This window comes from Astyanax mexicanus, chromosome 15 (assembly GCF_023375975.1).
Source record: "Astyanax mexicanus isolate ESR-SI-001 chromosome 15, AstMex3_surface, whole genome shotgun sequence".
In the NCBI taxonomy this organism is placed as follows: Eukaryota; Metazoa; Chordata; class Actinopteri; order Characiformes; family Acestrorhamphidae; genus Astyanax; species Astyanax mexicanus.
Genome location: NC_064422.1, coordinates 23396748 through 23412739, shown reverse-complemented (window position 1 = coordinate 23412739; position 15992 = coordinate 23396748). Strand labels below are relative to the sequence as shown.

Here is a 15992-nt window from a genome sequence, read left to right as displayed (position 1 = left end):
CTCTTATTTTTTTCCAGAGCTGTATATGTAAATAAGTGTAGAGTGTGTAATAAGGTGTACTTTTTCTTTTCTGATACCAACACTGGAAACTCCTAAATTAAAATTTGTTTGCATCATACCAAGACTTGACTGGATAATTTCTTTCTTGGTACCGATATTAGATTAAGCATTTTCTATTTAAAGAAATCTATTCTTCAAGAGTTGTTTCATTAGATGCATTGTTTCAAAATTAACCCATGAACATTGTTTGAATAGCTAACTGATTCGTTGTCTAGATATAATATGTTTTTGTATATTTCAGAGAACATTCTACAGTGATTCTACAACGCTATGCAAAATTATGGAATTCACCACTCTTGGATGAAGTTATTTCAATTGTTTTTTTCCAACTTTTTAGAAATAAAAATAAATCACAGGGACATCTCACAAAACTATCCTTCTTCTAAATTATAACATTCTGTTATTCTGAAAAATGTTTTGTACTTACTTTTAGACCAAGTAGAAGAAAGAATATGGAATCACTCAATTCTGAAGAAAATATCATGGACCATCTCAGTAATTTACAGTTCTAAATCAAACACGCTGTCATAATATTAAATCTGCTAATTAGTCTTCAGTTAAAAAAGAGTGCTGAAACCTTGGAGAGCTGTAGCACAAAACAGAGTGACATGAATCGTGGCTTCAAAAAACAAAAGATGTCAGTTGAAATATAGGAGAGGATTATAAACTTCCTTGAGAAGTTAAATCATCATGGAATGTTGCAAAAGATGTTGGTTGTTCCCAGCCAGATGTGTCTAAAACAAAATGGGAAGGTTGTAAATGAGAGGCATACAGGTAGAACAAGAAAGGCATTGAGGTTTCAAGATGGAAAACTTGTAGCAACAACAGAAAATTCACTGGACTCAATGTCTCAAAACTGGAATCAATCTGTGACTGAACTGTAAGAAATGACCTAAAAGAAATGTGGATCACATACAGTAAAGCTTCATTAACACCTAAACTGAAAAGAACAAGGTTTCAGTGGGCTAAAGCAAATCAATCATGGAGTGTAAATGGTTGCATGTCATTGATGATATGGGTCTGCATGTCAGGTAAAGACCCAGATGATATGACAGTCATTACATTTTCAATAAATGGCAAAGTCTACATTCTTATCAAAACAACTGAAAGGATGTATGGTAATGATAACTTTTTTCAAGATAACAAAGGACATGACAACTTTTCTTCTAGAAAGACATCTAATGTCAATGGCATGGCCTTCAAATAGTTCGGATCTCAAACCAGTTGGACATCTCTGGTGAAGAAAATGGTCAATGACAAGGCACCAAACTGCAAAGCTGATCTGGCAGCAGCAATAAAAGAGAAACAGATTGATGAAAAATACTATTTGTCATTAGTTCAGTCCATGCCTCGGAGAATTCAAGCTGTTATAAAAGCCAGAGATGGTGCAACAAAGTACTAATGGTGCAGTGGTTTTCCTCGTAATTCTATAAGATTTTCCTCAGAATTAAGTGATTAATTTTTTCCTTATTTCTTAAAACTCCAGAAGGTTGGGGTTTTGAAAAAAGAGAGTTTTGTGTCATGTCTCTGTGATTTATTTGTTGCTGAGGAATGAAACAATTATAAGAACATGATCCAAGAGTGGTGATTACATATTTCTTGCCAGGGGTTATATATAGAATTGCTTCTGTATAGTACCAAAAATAGTTTTGATAGTCACAGAACCATTTCCTGCGTATATAAATATAGATGCATATATTAAATGTCATGATACTGTCAGAGATCATAAAAAAAAACGATCTAATCATCATTACCATCCTTCACTTTCACCTTAGTTTATTTGTCTCGGCCTCATTATCCCAGAAATTCACAATGAACCTCCTCTAGCTCTACATGTTGCTCTCCTTTTCCTCTACAGAAATGACAGAACTGCATAATTACTGCTGATGAACAGTCATCTCTTACAAAAAGCTCATTCTCTCACTTCTTTTCTCGAAATACTGACCGTTGCTAAGGAAACAAGAGATGGATTCGTACAGGGATGAAGCTCACAAAGAGATGGATAAAACTGAAAGTGGCACAGGAGACAAGCTATAAATATCTGACTGAGGTTTCATCTTTGAGGGGGTGGCTAGCATTGGTATCTTTGCTTACAAAGACTGTTCAAGTACAGCAGGAACACACACATTCTCAGCTGTGCAAGCAATGTTAGATCCTCCTGCCTTTAGCATTATGTCCAAAAAAATGTGCATTTAACTTTGAAAACTATTCTAATGCCACAGTACATAAATTCAGTTTTAGGAGAAAACTTGACTCTTTGGAGACAAATCGCCTGGAAATCATACCCAAAAAAAAAGACAGAAACATTGGCCTTAATCAAGTGTTGTTTTAAATAAACTGAGCTGAAAAAGGAAAAAAAAAATACATGGCAGATTGTAATAAATCACAGAAAAGTAACATACAACAATGTACAACACAGTGCTTTCTAAAGCAGTCCTAAAGAATACCGCAGAATACAAGAATATGTACTTTGCATCATTCCTGTCCATCTGAAATGACTACCCTAAGGAATGGAAATGTAGAACTATTAACAAAAAACTTATTTTACAATCAGTATCGGTGCATTTATAGAAATCCTGAAAGATCATACACATTTACAACATATATAAATCAAGCAATAAAAAAAATAGTAATAATAAACACAAAAACAATACATGGATTGAAAACACCACTGGCATTGTTTCAAGACCTCTAACATCCTCTCATCTATGATTTGATAGCTGTTTCAGGGTATTCTGATAGGTCAGTCCTTCTCAGTTTACCTATTTTCCTATTGTTTTTGTCCTTGTGGATTCATCAGACATATGTATAGAATTTTTTTATGTGCATTAATTTAGTCTTTGCTCAACTTGTTGACCCAATCTGGTAGCTAAAAGAGGCATGTGAACAAATAGTGGACTGTAAAATCGGGGTTTCTGGTCCTCCAGTAAAGGTAATAATTATACACTGATCAGCCTCAATATTAAACCTTATGACCAGTGATGTTACTATCTTTAATTATTTGGTTACTGTCAAGGAGTGGGATCTGAAACTAAGAATCTGAAACACTTAAGAGCCAAATATCAATAACTAGATGACTGAGTTACATGGAGTGCATCTCCAAATTATCAGGCAGATTTTGTGGGGTGTTCCCATTATTAAGTGCCAGCAACTGGGTCTTGGTCACAAAAGGCTCAGATGAGCAGAGCAATGCTAAATTAGGCAAGTGATGATTTTTTTTTATGGCGGCTGATCAGAGTATATAAAACCATTACAACCCAACCAATAATTTGAATGCTTAATTGATTCTTCTCTTTGGATAAACTGTTGTGTATGGATCTTTCATGAACCATTGAATATACCAGTTATATAAAATAAGGTTACATAGTACACAGTACCAGCACTGCTAAAAGTCCTTCAGAACCTTTTTTGACTATGCAGAATTCTTTAATGTTTTGTCTTGAGTTTATGATTTAAATTATGACTGGGAAACAAACTGTGAATATGACATCTCAAGTAAACCAATATGGTAACACTAAATGGAAATACTTCAAACAAAACAAAAAATATCAAATTTGTACAGTGTGTAACTCATTCTATTGGTCAGTTGTCAGGCATCAAAGTGAAGTCATCTTTTATTATCCCAGTGAAGCACACATTTAACAATGAACTTAAATTTAATCATCTCAGATAAGGTTACTAACCATTAAGGCCTTGCACATTTTACAGTATACCCCTGCCTCAGTTAGACCAACCAACCATATTAACATCAGTGGCATCCCTTAAACAAATGTGATCTCAATGCAAGGATCATGTGAGGAGCTGATTTTCAAAACCAATGCAAAAAAACAATAGTTAATACAATAGTCTGTTCTGTTACTATATGTGCAGACAGTGACCTATCCACCAGGCCTCATCAGTGTGAGTAAAATACTGTATAATCTCTTCTTTGAATCTTCATGGGATAAGTTTGTCGTCTTCTAGGAACACCAACTTTCCGCCAAGAAAAAGAGAGACCTTTGTTTTATAATCCAAGCAAATCAATTGCAGAGATGTTTCAGCCAGGCAGACACACCTTTCCAGCAAACAATAGTCCAACAATTGTGAAAAATATTGATAAAACAAAAAGTACATAAGATGATCCCACAACTGTGTTGTTAGGCAACTTGTAAGGCTGTCCTCCAACTTCATTGATGTAAAATCCAGTTGGAAATATGAGGGCAGCCATGCAAAAAAAGACCACTGTAAAACAAGGAAGGAGACAATTATTAGAAATGCATTCTTTTTAAACTGACACTTTAAGCCAAACTTCAAGAAGTGCTACCTACTTCCCGTGAAAGCAATCCAGCGGGCGTACTTTGTTGTTTCCTGATGCCAGTGTGACAGCACCAGCAGGACACATGTAACTGAGAGAGAGATGATGCCCATAATAATGAAGAAGAGAGTGGTGATCCATTCTGGGGGAAGACGTGGTGGCATACATATCTTTTCCCGTCCATGAATTGTCTGGCACTGCCGAACAAGCCCCATCGTCAAGGCACCTGCATTTAAAAGGACATCAGTGCATTTTAGAGATTTATTTATTTCCATTACTGTACATATATATGACTTCATACACTTTATTTTAGTATGTAGTTTGGTACTACTGAACAAGTCTGCAGAGCATAAAAAAGTACTCTATGGTTAAATGAGGTTCTAGCACTGGACTGTGCTAGCCAGAACAGTAGTCGATTTTTTTAAATCAGATTTTATCACTGATTATTCTGATGCTCAGTTTTAAGGTTTAATTTTTGTTCCTCCCTATTAATACAGTTAGACGCTAGCAGCCTTGCAAAGGTGGCTCTTGAATGAACAGACCTTCCTATTAGAACTTCACCCATAGCCAGCATTAACGAGTTAACTGAAGGTAGTTTATTAAAATATGACCATGACTTTAAGACATACCACAAATATGATTAACATGTTAGTAAGATATAGAAAACTTCTTAGAGTTAAATGACATTTTTTTGCTACATTTATCTGAAATTATATGTAGAAAAAACTTTGTGAGTTTCTTCACAGGTCATTGATTAATGACTTTTCCTATCATTAATCTGGAGTTCTATTCTGGCTACTGTGTGATTCACACTGGTCTGGTCTGTCAACTTTCTTAACAAATCCCCTGAATCTGGACAAACCGGCTGGATTTTGTAAGGCTGAGGTCTAATAACCTCCCATTTGAAATCAGGCTTCCTGCCCCAGCTCCCCTGAGACTCAACAAAAACGTCCATGCCTGAGAGTTGGTATGGGAACAGACCCCCAGGAACAAGGGCCTGTGGCTGAAGGCCAATGACAGGAGCCCCTGGGGCTTCCACAAATGAAGAGGGTACGCAATGTCTGAACCCAAACATCCTTTGAACTAAACAGTAAAAAAAGATAAGTCACAATGTGGTGAAATGAAGATAATCAACAGGCCAAGATGGGAATTGTTATAACTATTTTTAATCAATTTTAACCATTTCATACTACATTCAAACTGCCTGTCCAATAAAATATAAATATACATTTATGACAAATCAATTTGTCAATGTTTAGTTGTTTCCCATTCCCATTCCAATTCTCATTTGATTATAATCAGACAGCTTTGTATTAAATCTGTAAAAACATCAGTCATTGTACTTATTGAGTTTATAGCTTTACATTGTTGTTTTTCCCCTATTTTATTTTTATTTAATGTTTTATTTTAATTTAGTTTAATTTATGTATGTATATATTTATTTAGTTATTTATTTCTTCTCTCTTCTAAAGTTAGACACTAATTGCAGCTCGGCCTGCTCAGCTTAGTGCTTCACAAGCCTTATTTGAGAGAAAGCAGATCAAAGGCCGAGACCAAATCATATTTGGTAAGCCTAATAAGATAAAATGGCTGAGATGAAGGATATAATTGGATACGCAAGCTAGGTCTCAAGAGACACAAGAGGGAACCATTAAAGTGAGTGAAAGGCCGAACAGATGAGTTTTTCAATAAATCACAGACACAAGGACATAGTTTTGACTTTTCTAAGATTAAGCTCAATCTTTTCGTGAGAAACTTTAACCTGATCTTTAGCCTATTGCTATGCTTTATCTCAAGCAATGTTATGAGAATTTGTTTTAATGAGAAACTGATTACATGGAATAAATGGCTTCCTCCGAGACTCTGTGGTGTATCAAGATATAACTAGATTTACAGCCGCTAGCCGGAAGTCCCAAAAAGAGCTGCTGACCTCCATCTCTCTGGGCAGTTAGGATGGTTCCTCCTCATTGTGTAACGCTAGTCCGCGTATTTTGAGCTGCCCAACGATACTGTGTTAGCTATTGGCAGTTCCAAAAAATCTGGTGGCTGGCTCCATTTAACTTAATATGGGGAACATATGCTAGCTTTTACTCTTATGTGAATCACTGAGGGCATCTTAGCTAGTGGATGGCAACTGGATATGACTCAAATTAGAACTGATGAACTAATGTCACTTAGGCTATGTCACATCGCAGGTAAATGTGGCCCAAATCCGATCTTTTACATCATATGTGATTGTGTTGTTTGTGTGGCTGTGTAAACAGCTAAAAACATTAAATCAGACTTTCAATTGCGATTTGGGTCACTTTAATACGTGGCTTTGAAATGCGATTTGTAGCAATGCGACTCTGCCGGAACATCCAGGTCGGCATTTCACTTTTTTTACCGTAACTGTTAGAAGACTATGAAACAACAGCAACAGTGATTTGAGGACTGAAGTGGCGGAAAAATTACATAACAGACCTCAGATAAATATTGATGGATTGATGTGTTTCTTCCAATAATGTTAGAAGTCTCGTGTTGCAGCTGTGCTGTGTTCCTAATAAATTAGCAAAACACAGCTACAGACTGTGGCTGGAGTGTCAAACGAAAAAAAAAAAAAAAAACTGTGCATGGAAGAATAATGTGTCCTTTTCAGCGAGCCATGCTGCTTAGCTGCTGTCTGATAGCTCTTGAGAATCTTACAAAAATTAAAACAAAACTCAACATGAAGCATTGCTCTGTTGCACTTTGTTGCTCTGGTGGCACTAACAAAGTGTAAACTAATCTAAATATTGAATTTGTACTACTTTTACCTGGTGTGTGAACGTTGTGCTTGTGCTGACCGTTATGCTATGCATTATGTTGCAACATAAAAAGGAGGCTTGTTGCTCTGGCTGTTACTTGCAGCATACTTAAGATTCCTTTTGTTGGGCTGTTTTTATTTGTTCTACATTGAGGTTTCTGTGCTTCCTTTTAGCATTGTTGGCTGAATTTGATTCTTTCCCAGGGCTTTGTCTGCTTTGATATCTGTGTTTGAGATTTACTGAATGTAAAATTTTGCTAATTTAGGTGTCTCTAATATTTTTTTAGCACAAAATTTTGCTGGAAATGTTTGGTAAAGCTAAAAGTGTTAAAGAACACCTGATAAAGCTCATCAGTATGCAACTGCCTGAAACGCTGAGGTACACACACATTCATTTTTTAAATCTTTTTTTTAAACAAATTTTTGTGTACTTTTGAGTGTACCTGGACCCTGTGAGAACGAATACTGATCAACCCTCAGCCCCAGCGCCACGAAGCTGTGTGGTACATACACTACTTGCTGTGGCACTGTTCTCCAAAATTACTTTTCATAAACTACCATTAAAAGTTAGGAATGCTTGCCTTGTCGAGCAACGTTCCCGTTTTGGAGACTCATGGTTTTATTGGGACTCCGACAAAATGCTCTCATGCCTGATTTGTTGTAAAATTTTGGCTCACTTTGAAACAGGATGTGGCGGCTTACTGTAATCCTAGTTGTACCTGTAAACCTAATCAGAACATGCCAGATTCTCCACATGCACCCCATACTTGCTTTTCATGAACCACTCAATGAAGTGTTTGTACACTGTGTTCAAAATGCCAAGATGGCCATTTTTAGTATCTCCCATGATAGTTTTAGGATTAAGAGTGACAATTTTTTTCACACCACTGTAAATAAACATGAAAGCTGCATGTGAGGTGAATCTTCAGCTAATGGTGATGTTATAATTGTTTAATCAGCTGATTTCCACCACATCAGGCTAACATGGTATAAGAACCATCTAAACCATCTAAACATCAAAACTCTGAGCTTTTATTAGGCAGCCTTTATTTGTGCTCACGTGATGACAGTGAGATGCCCAGGAGTAAAGTAGCTTAATATATCTAAGGCACAGAAAGTGTAAGAGGTAACTGATGTAATTAACGGAATTGTTTCCTGATGTTCCAAGCAAGACAAATTTGATTAACCATACCATGTGTAAATGTGATGATGGATTAACTAACTCAAATATACTGTATATTTATTAATCTACAACCATTTTAACACACAGACTCCTTGCACCAAATAAGCATACAAAAATGTATGCTAATTAAATACATTTTTGTTGTTCCAAACTTTGAAAGTGTGCTCCAAAGTGGATTCAACTTCTCTGCATCGACTGCACCTGTAGTAGACACTAGGGCTGGACCCGAATATTCGGGTATTCGGATATTCGTTCGTTGAGTAGGTATTCGGTTTTTAATTTTGGTATTCGTTTTTTTTTCTCCTTTCCAGAGTTCCACCTCACTCTAACCACTTCTGTTCTCGCGGGTCCCGTCAGAATATCTTGCGCGCGGGACAGAACTGAACTGTTATTGGCTGGAGCGGGAGTTTAATCCAGACGATGCGGGAGCAAATTAATAAATAGTTAAGAAAACTGTAATAATTGTAAAAAAAAAAAAAAACCTAAAGAAAACTCTCAACGCACAGGATGGACCGACACACACACGCACACACCGATGGTGTTTGGACTGGGGTAAGGAACGGGACCACACTATTCAGCGCTGCTGTTTTAATAAATATATAAGTAAATTTGAAGCATTAAATGTAGTTTATTTAATTTATATTAGGAACGTGGGGCGGGAGCGGCAGAAATGTGTATGTGGCGGGCGGGCGCGGGATTAAAAGAAGCTATTTTTTTGCGGCGCGGTAACGAGACAGAAACGCGGGAGCGTGGAAGAGTGGGTTTAAAAATCAGTCTCGCGCAGACCTCTATTATACATGATAAAAAAAAATGCAGGCTCTTCGAAACTGATTTATATAATAAAACGTAAGGGGTAATGTGGCAACAGTAGGGGCTAAATCGGTTACAAAGGCCTGGCCTACAAAAATGATGTCTGAACAAATTTCCTCTTATCTTATATAATTTAAAATGGTTTAAAAATGTAAAATAATTTCTAAGCAAACGAAATATTTAATATTGAGCTTATAGCCCAAGTGCAAAAATACAAAATCAGTAATACGGCTATGCCCTCCTTAAACCGAAATAGACCAAGTACAATAACGTCATTAACAATGACTTTCCTCTACTCTAATATAATTTAACATGGTTTAAAAATATAAAATAATTTCTAAACAAACGAAATATTTAATATTGAGCTTATAGCCCTAGTGCAAAAATACAAAATCAGTAATACGGCTATGCCCTGCACAATCCTTTAACCGAAATAGACCAAGTACAGTTTACAATGACTGTCCTCTAATATAATTAACAATGTTTAAGAATATAAAATACTTCCTGAACAAACGTTTTTTTTGTTTGTTTTTTTAAGCAAATAGCCTAAGTGTGAAAACACAAACAGCAATTTACTGGGCTGGCTTGCGCAGCGGAGAAACCGTGCAGCAGCAGCCTCGATGTGGGGCAGCAGAAATTCCGGGATGAAAACACAAAGAAATCTGGGCTAAAAACACAGAAAAAATATGGGGTGAAAACACAAAAATCCAGGATAAAAACACCAAAAATCCGGGGTGAATATGTCTCGTCGGTCAGAGCAAATTGAACATTTTTCAGTGGATTAAAGGGGCCGTGATTTGCTTTTTTTTTTTTTTTTTTTACCTCTTTTTTTTAAAACGAATATTCGAATATTCGCGAATCAGTGCCGAATATCCGGAGCTCAAAAAACGCTATTCGGGCCAGCCCTAGTAGACACCTCAATTAATGACAAAATAAAGAGAATGTTTCTGCTATTATGTAGCAGTGGGCAGAGACCTTCCAAATGTAAGTGCTCTCGTTGGCTGCTGATGCAATGTAAAAGCTTTGGACTGGCTCTTTTCTCCTGTGCTTGCTCGTCACGAGGTCCCATCTCCACACGCTAGTTATCGACCCCTAACATGCATTTTCAAGCTTGCTGAGTAGGCAGAAGACCTGCTGATACTAAGGGAGAATATACTCTTTAAAGGCATGGGTACATCATGACATGTTAAGCATCTTATCTGTTCCCTTCTTTAGTTTAGAACAGGAGATGATCGTCTAACACTGCTTCCAAACACTGGACTTGACCTGCCACCATTCTCATTTCAGTAATAACACACCACAGTGCATCCCTTAAGTACTTTAAATCACATCCAGATCTTCATTTGTTTGGCACAGACAGTTTGCTCAGTATGCTGACAGTTTGTGTTTATTAAAGAAATGGACATTGTGGTCTAGTTTAAAGCTTTTCTGTAAATTTTGCAGCCAAAAATTTACATTTTTGTAAAGGTTTTTAGTTTTTTTTTATTATTTACTTAGGATTTTATATTTTTATAGTCCAATTGCAATGTTTTAATAATCCTAATAATAAAATGTTAAAATTAAATTATTGACGTAAAATTGTATCAATATGACAATAATATTCTATCCAAAAATGCATATAGTCATTATGTCATGCCTAATTTACAGTGTTCAGACTGGTGAAAGTCCAAATCCAGCGTCTGTTAGCACTGTTTCTTTGCAGCTCATTTGTTCAGTTGATTTTTCACCAAACCACTCCTTTGAGCAGACTCCACATCCTTTTCCTGTTAGAGAATGGAATTTGTCTGCTTGGACATCCCTATGTCTACCAGTTCATAAGTTTTTGGATTCTGTACTGTATTGATCACGGAGGTTAAATTCTAAAGTAGACTAAAGCGGATTCTTATCCTTTGTCCAGAGTAGACAACTGTATTTAATTGGGAAGGATGTGCCAATAAATAAGCTCAGCTAATGTTAAAGAGCTTTACTAAAGAGATTAATTAAAGGTACATCTTACATACAAACAACATGATCTGCCAACACAACAATACACACCTCTCATCAAGTAGTGGATTAAGTCGAGGATTGAGTATGTTTAAGTGATGGCTAAATACAGAACTGTTGATAATGTAAGCAAAGGTAAAACTATACTATAGAGTGACTTTTATGAAAATTTGACAGGAGTGCTGTATGGCAGACATCAAGGCCAGAAAAGGACCTAGACAATTTTGATAGACACTCCGAGATGTTTGTTTTGGTTTTGTAAATTACTTTTGGCATGCATCACAGATTATAAAGAAACACAATTTGACAATATTTTACTAAAGCTGATAAGGTGTGGGCAGCCATTTAACTTCTCTTCCACCTCTCCATTCATGTTACCACAGAGATGAGGTCAGGGGAGATTATGCAACTAGATCAGTGAAGTGCTTTATTTACAAACATGAGGTGACTTATACATTTAGATATAGTTTAAATAGTCTTGGCGGTCATATCTGTATGCATTCCAAGAGCAAAAAGCTATTTTAAGCAGGACGATGCTAACAAACATATTTCCATCTCTATCCAGCGGCACCAGTACGATCTGGTGCACAGAAAAAATACAAGCAAGGAACTTTAACTAGAAAAAAGTGTGTAAACAATGTGATATTTACAATTCAATCACACTGTTTATTAATGATAAGGTTATGATTTGTCAGTTTATGAAGATAATGTAAACCCAACTAGCTGATGGGAGGACAGATGACAGAGATTCCTATTTTGAAAAACTCTACTTTGGGATAAAATAATTAGGCTGAGTGAAAATGTTATAATGACATAGTATAGGAAATAGCAATGTAACCACCCAAGAAAAGGTCAGGTTTAGTCCTGTCAGTGAGCTGTAAAGTAAATGTAATTTTGCGAGACACAAAAAAGGTATAAAAAGTAAAGATTGTCACCCTCAATTGAATAAATTATATTTTTGGGGAGAAAAAAAATCCACCTTTATTTGGGATACTTTGTTGTTGTGAACATCTTTTAGACCCTTTTTTTTATTGATAACTGAATATTATCTGATTATTTTAATCATCACTGCTTTATTATGATGGCCCTAACAAACGTTATCTAAACAAAAACATTGAAAAAACATTGTTTTAGTAAGTTCACACCAATAATGTAAAATATAGTAAGAATATAAACAGCCAATTATGTTAGCTACATATTCTTGTACATACACATAATTTCTGTAGTTCTCATTGTATTTTATAAAGATTCCTTAGAACATTATATTACAAATACAATAAATTAATACATGATAATAAATAAAGTATTGCATGGAATGGAGTAATAACCAAAATATGATTTGAAGGAGGGCAACAACATGTCTTAAAAGGGTTAAAGGACTTGATTTACTATAAACTACAGTTAATAAATTGAACTCAACAATGGTTTACATGTCAATACATGTTGGCTGGGTTTATTAAGCTTACTTCTTTAGTTAGCTAACCAGGTTTTAAACGGGTAGCGTTAGTTAATTTAACTAAAGATTTTGGGTGATTTCCATAATGAGTTCCATAAGTGTTAAGTTAGCTAACCTAAGCTAGCTAACAACATTAGCCTTTTAGCTCCATAACAAAACTAAAGAAACAAACTTCAGACACTCAGTTAAATAAATAAAATAATAACTGGCGAACATGTATGTTCCAATCTTAGGACATTAGGAGAGAGAGATAACACTTTTATTCAGATTTTTCTGGTAAATAATGTGTTTAATCTCTGTGACAGGCGACTTTTACCTTCTGCTTCTCCAGTGTTGATCCAGTCCGGGTTCGCCACACTGGCAATGGCAAAGATATCGGCGGCGAGGAACAAACATCCTGAAATAATGGTGAGTTTATCCATTTTCCATAATTTCCAGAAGGCAGTGAGGTCGGGGCCTGTCCGCTGTCTCCTGTGGTGAACTGTACAGAGGGAGAGAAGCAGCTTTCTCCCCCCGGTCAGGGGGAGACCCGCCGGGCTGTGTTTAGTTCACCATGGCAGCATCCTGGAGCTCAGCCGCCGGAGAGACGCGGGGAGAAGAGCCAGACTCAGCACATTTAAACCCGCCTCAGCGGTGTCTTACAGCCGCTACGGATCCGGAGTCAGCAGTCGTGGTCGGTGCTTTACTCGCTGTAATAATCCAGAACAAAACAATCCGGTTCTTTTCAGCCTTTAGCTATAACTGAGAAATGATGAATAATTCTGTTTAAGCTATCTTAGCTAAGTAGAAATTTTGCACTAACGGTCCACAAAGCCACCGTCCCCTCCCTCCCTCCCTCCCTCCCTCCCTCCCTCCCTCCTTCCTTCCTTTAGGCTAACTCAAGCATTCACCTCCAGCAGATTATACAGCTTCAATAACCTACAGATATCTCCACTGTGTCTATAAGAGCTTTCCTTTACAAAAACGGCCCCGTCTTTCTTTGTTAAGCGAACTAACAGCTAGAGCTAACCTGGCTAAAGCGTTTCTCTGCGCCGAGGACGCTCCTCCGCTCCGCTCTCCTCCACGTTCCTCTCAAAACATTGCATATGCCAGTCTGACCACTCCTCGCGAGACGTCCGTTCCCTGGAAAAGGAAACGGGATTTCGTCATTGAGAGAAAATAAATAAATAAATAAAATAAATAAAATAAACAAATAAAGCCCTGCTTATACGTGTCGGCGTCATTGGTGACGTCTGCTACAACCCAGATGAAAGGCAGTACCAGGCTCACCATCTTCTTAATCAATAAATCACTAAAAAATTTAACTGCTATTTAGCTACCGTTCCAAAATATACCGTTCAATAACTTAACGCTAACTCTGTATACAGAGTGCATGAAAACTGTGAATAAAAACCAGGGTTATTCCACCAAATATTGATTTATGAGCTCTTAAAACTTTATGAATATGAACTTGTTTTCTTTGCATTATTTGATTTCTGAAAGCTCTACATCTTTTTGTTATTTTGGCCATTTCTCATTTTCTGTAAATAAATGCTCTAAATGACAATATTTCTATTTGGAATTTGGGATAAATGTTTTCCGTAGTTTTTTAGAATAAAACAACAATGTTCATTTTACTCAAACATATAACATATAAATAGCGAAATCAGAGAAAATGATTCAGAAACTGAAGTGCTCTCTTAATAATAATATAATACATTTGTCCAGTATAATAATATTTGTCCAGAGCTGTAGGTAGCCCAACTGGGAACTAGGGCTGGAAGGTTAATCACAATAATTTGATTAATCAAATTGTAACTGTTTTAATAAAGATACTGTTTTAATAAATATTTTACATGTAGAAGCTTCTTCCAGAGAGAATCTCAGTAGATAAGCATTTGCTTCTGTCAGAAACCTGTAAAGAACTCTTTTATGCGGCAGTGATTTTCATATTTTCCACTTTGTCCTTTACTGATATACAAGGAGGTTATTTATTTTCTACCGTATTTAATATAAAAGCTGCATGTAAGGTTAAAGGGGGCTGCCTACTATTCGTTAAAAAATATTAAAAAATGAGAAAAAATAGCTTGCACATTATATGGTTCTATCTCTTTTTATGTAAGAAATAAAAATCTAAATTGTAATTGAGAATCTCTTTAGCATTTTAGCATTTTAAGAATACTAACCAAAAGATGGTTTGAAGGAGGGCATAGAGGGTTAAAGGCCATGTCTCTTTCGCAGCTCGCTGAACTGACTATTAGCAGAGCGTGACTACAATTATAGCCATATAAAACTCAGTGCAGTTAAATAAGCTTAAGATAAGTAAGGACATATAAAGTTAATTAAATATTGTCAAATATGAAGGTATATACAGGGCTATCTCAAAAAATTTTGAATATCTTTGAAAAGTTACTTTATTTCAGTAATTCAGTTCAAAATGTGAAACTCATATATTATATAGATGTATTACACACAGAGTGATTTAATTTAAGTTTTTATTTATTTTATTATTGATAATAATGGCTTACAGCCAATGAAACCCAAAAATCAGTGTCTCAGAAAATGTTTAATATTATATAAGACCAATTGGTACTTTCTGCAGTGTGCCAAGTCCTGCTGGAAAATGAAATCTGCATCTCCATAAAAGCTGTCAGCAGAGGGAAGCATGGAGTACTGTAAGATTTTGTGGGATAACACTGCACTGACTTTAGACTTGATATAACACAGTGGATCAACACCAGCAGATAACATGTCTCTCCAAACCATCACTGATCATCAGTAAATTTTACATTTCATTTGTAAATCAAGAGATCAATCTGGAGAAAGAGTGGAGAGACACACAGTCCAAACTGCTTGAGGTCTAGTGTGAAGTTTCCACAATCAGTGATGGCTTGGAGAGACAAGTTATCTACTGGTGTTGATCCACTGTGTTATATCAAGTCCAAAGTCAGTGCAGTGTTTTCCCAGAAAATCTTATAGCACTTCATGCTTCCCTCTGCTGATAGCTTTTATAGAGATGCGGATTTCGGCTGAAATTATGCTTAATAATAAAAAAAGGCCAAAGGCTTCCTATTCATCAACGTTCATTCGTTATATTATGTAATTTTATTGTTTGTTCTCTCTATCGGTTGGTTTCACTTTTAACACATTTAAACTAATTTATCTTCCTTAAAGCGAACACATATTGCATTTCTTCCCACTTATGATGCATTTTATTAACCAAAAGCATTGTCATTCATTTTAACATTCCATCATTTCCCCGCTGTTTATGTCTCTTACAAATCAACTCACTATAAATTTTAGATATGCAAATAACAACTCTGATTGGCTGACCTGTATGTATCATGTCCCATCAAAAATGCAGTCTTTAAATACATATTATATCATGGAAGGGCAAATAAGGGCTAGATTACAGCAGTTCAATTATTTCTCAGATCTAGAA

The 15992-nt window shown here is 36.0% G+C and overlaps 1 protein-coding gene across 1 annotated transcript; it reads right to left on the bottom strand.

Annotated features, from left to right (window-relative positions):
* Positions 1–2371: 2371 nt before the first annotated feature.
* LOC103032462 (uncharacterized protein C16orf52 homolog A) lies at positions 2372–13726 on the bottom strand. Its single transcript, XM_007251284.4, has 4 exons — positions 13581–13726; positions 12888–13260; positions 4368–4580; positions 2372–4281 (listed from the first exon to the last, which is right to left on the bottom strand). The coding sequence occupies exons 2-4, from the start codon at positions 12991–12993 to the stop codon at positions 4097–4099; spliced, it is 504 nt and encodes a 167-aa protein (XP_007251346.2). The 5' UTR covers positions 12994–13260; positions 13581–13726; the 3' UTR covers positions 2372–4096.
* Between the last annotated feature and the right edge of the window lie 2266 nt (positions 13727–15992).

What these genes read in the sequence shown, in the direction of transcription:
- LOC103032462 (XM_007251284.4), bottom strand. Translation starts at nt 12,993, where the DNA reads ATGGATAAACTCACCATTATTTCAGGATGTTTGTTCCTCGCCGCCGAT. An exon ending in CAACACTGGAGAAGCAGAAG is followed by an intron (nt 4,581 to 12,887) that starts GTAAAAGTCGCC and finishes TTTTAAATGCAG; the next exon opens with GTGCCTTGACGATGGGGCTT. An exon ending in CTGGATTGCTTTCACGGGAA is followed by an intron (nt 4,282 to 4,367) that starts GTAGGTAGCACT and finishes CTTGTTTTACAG; the next exon opens with TGGTCTTTTTTTGCATGGCT.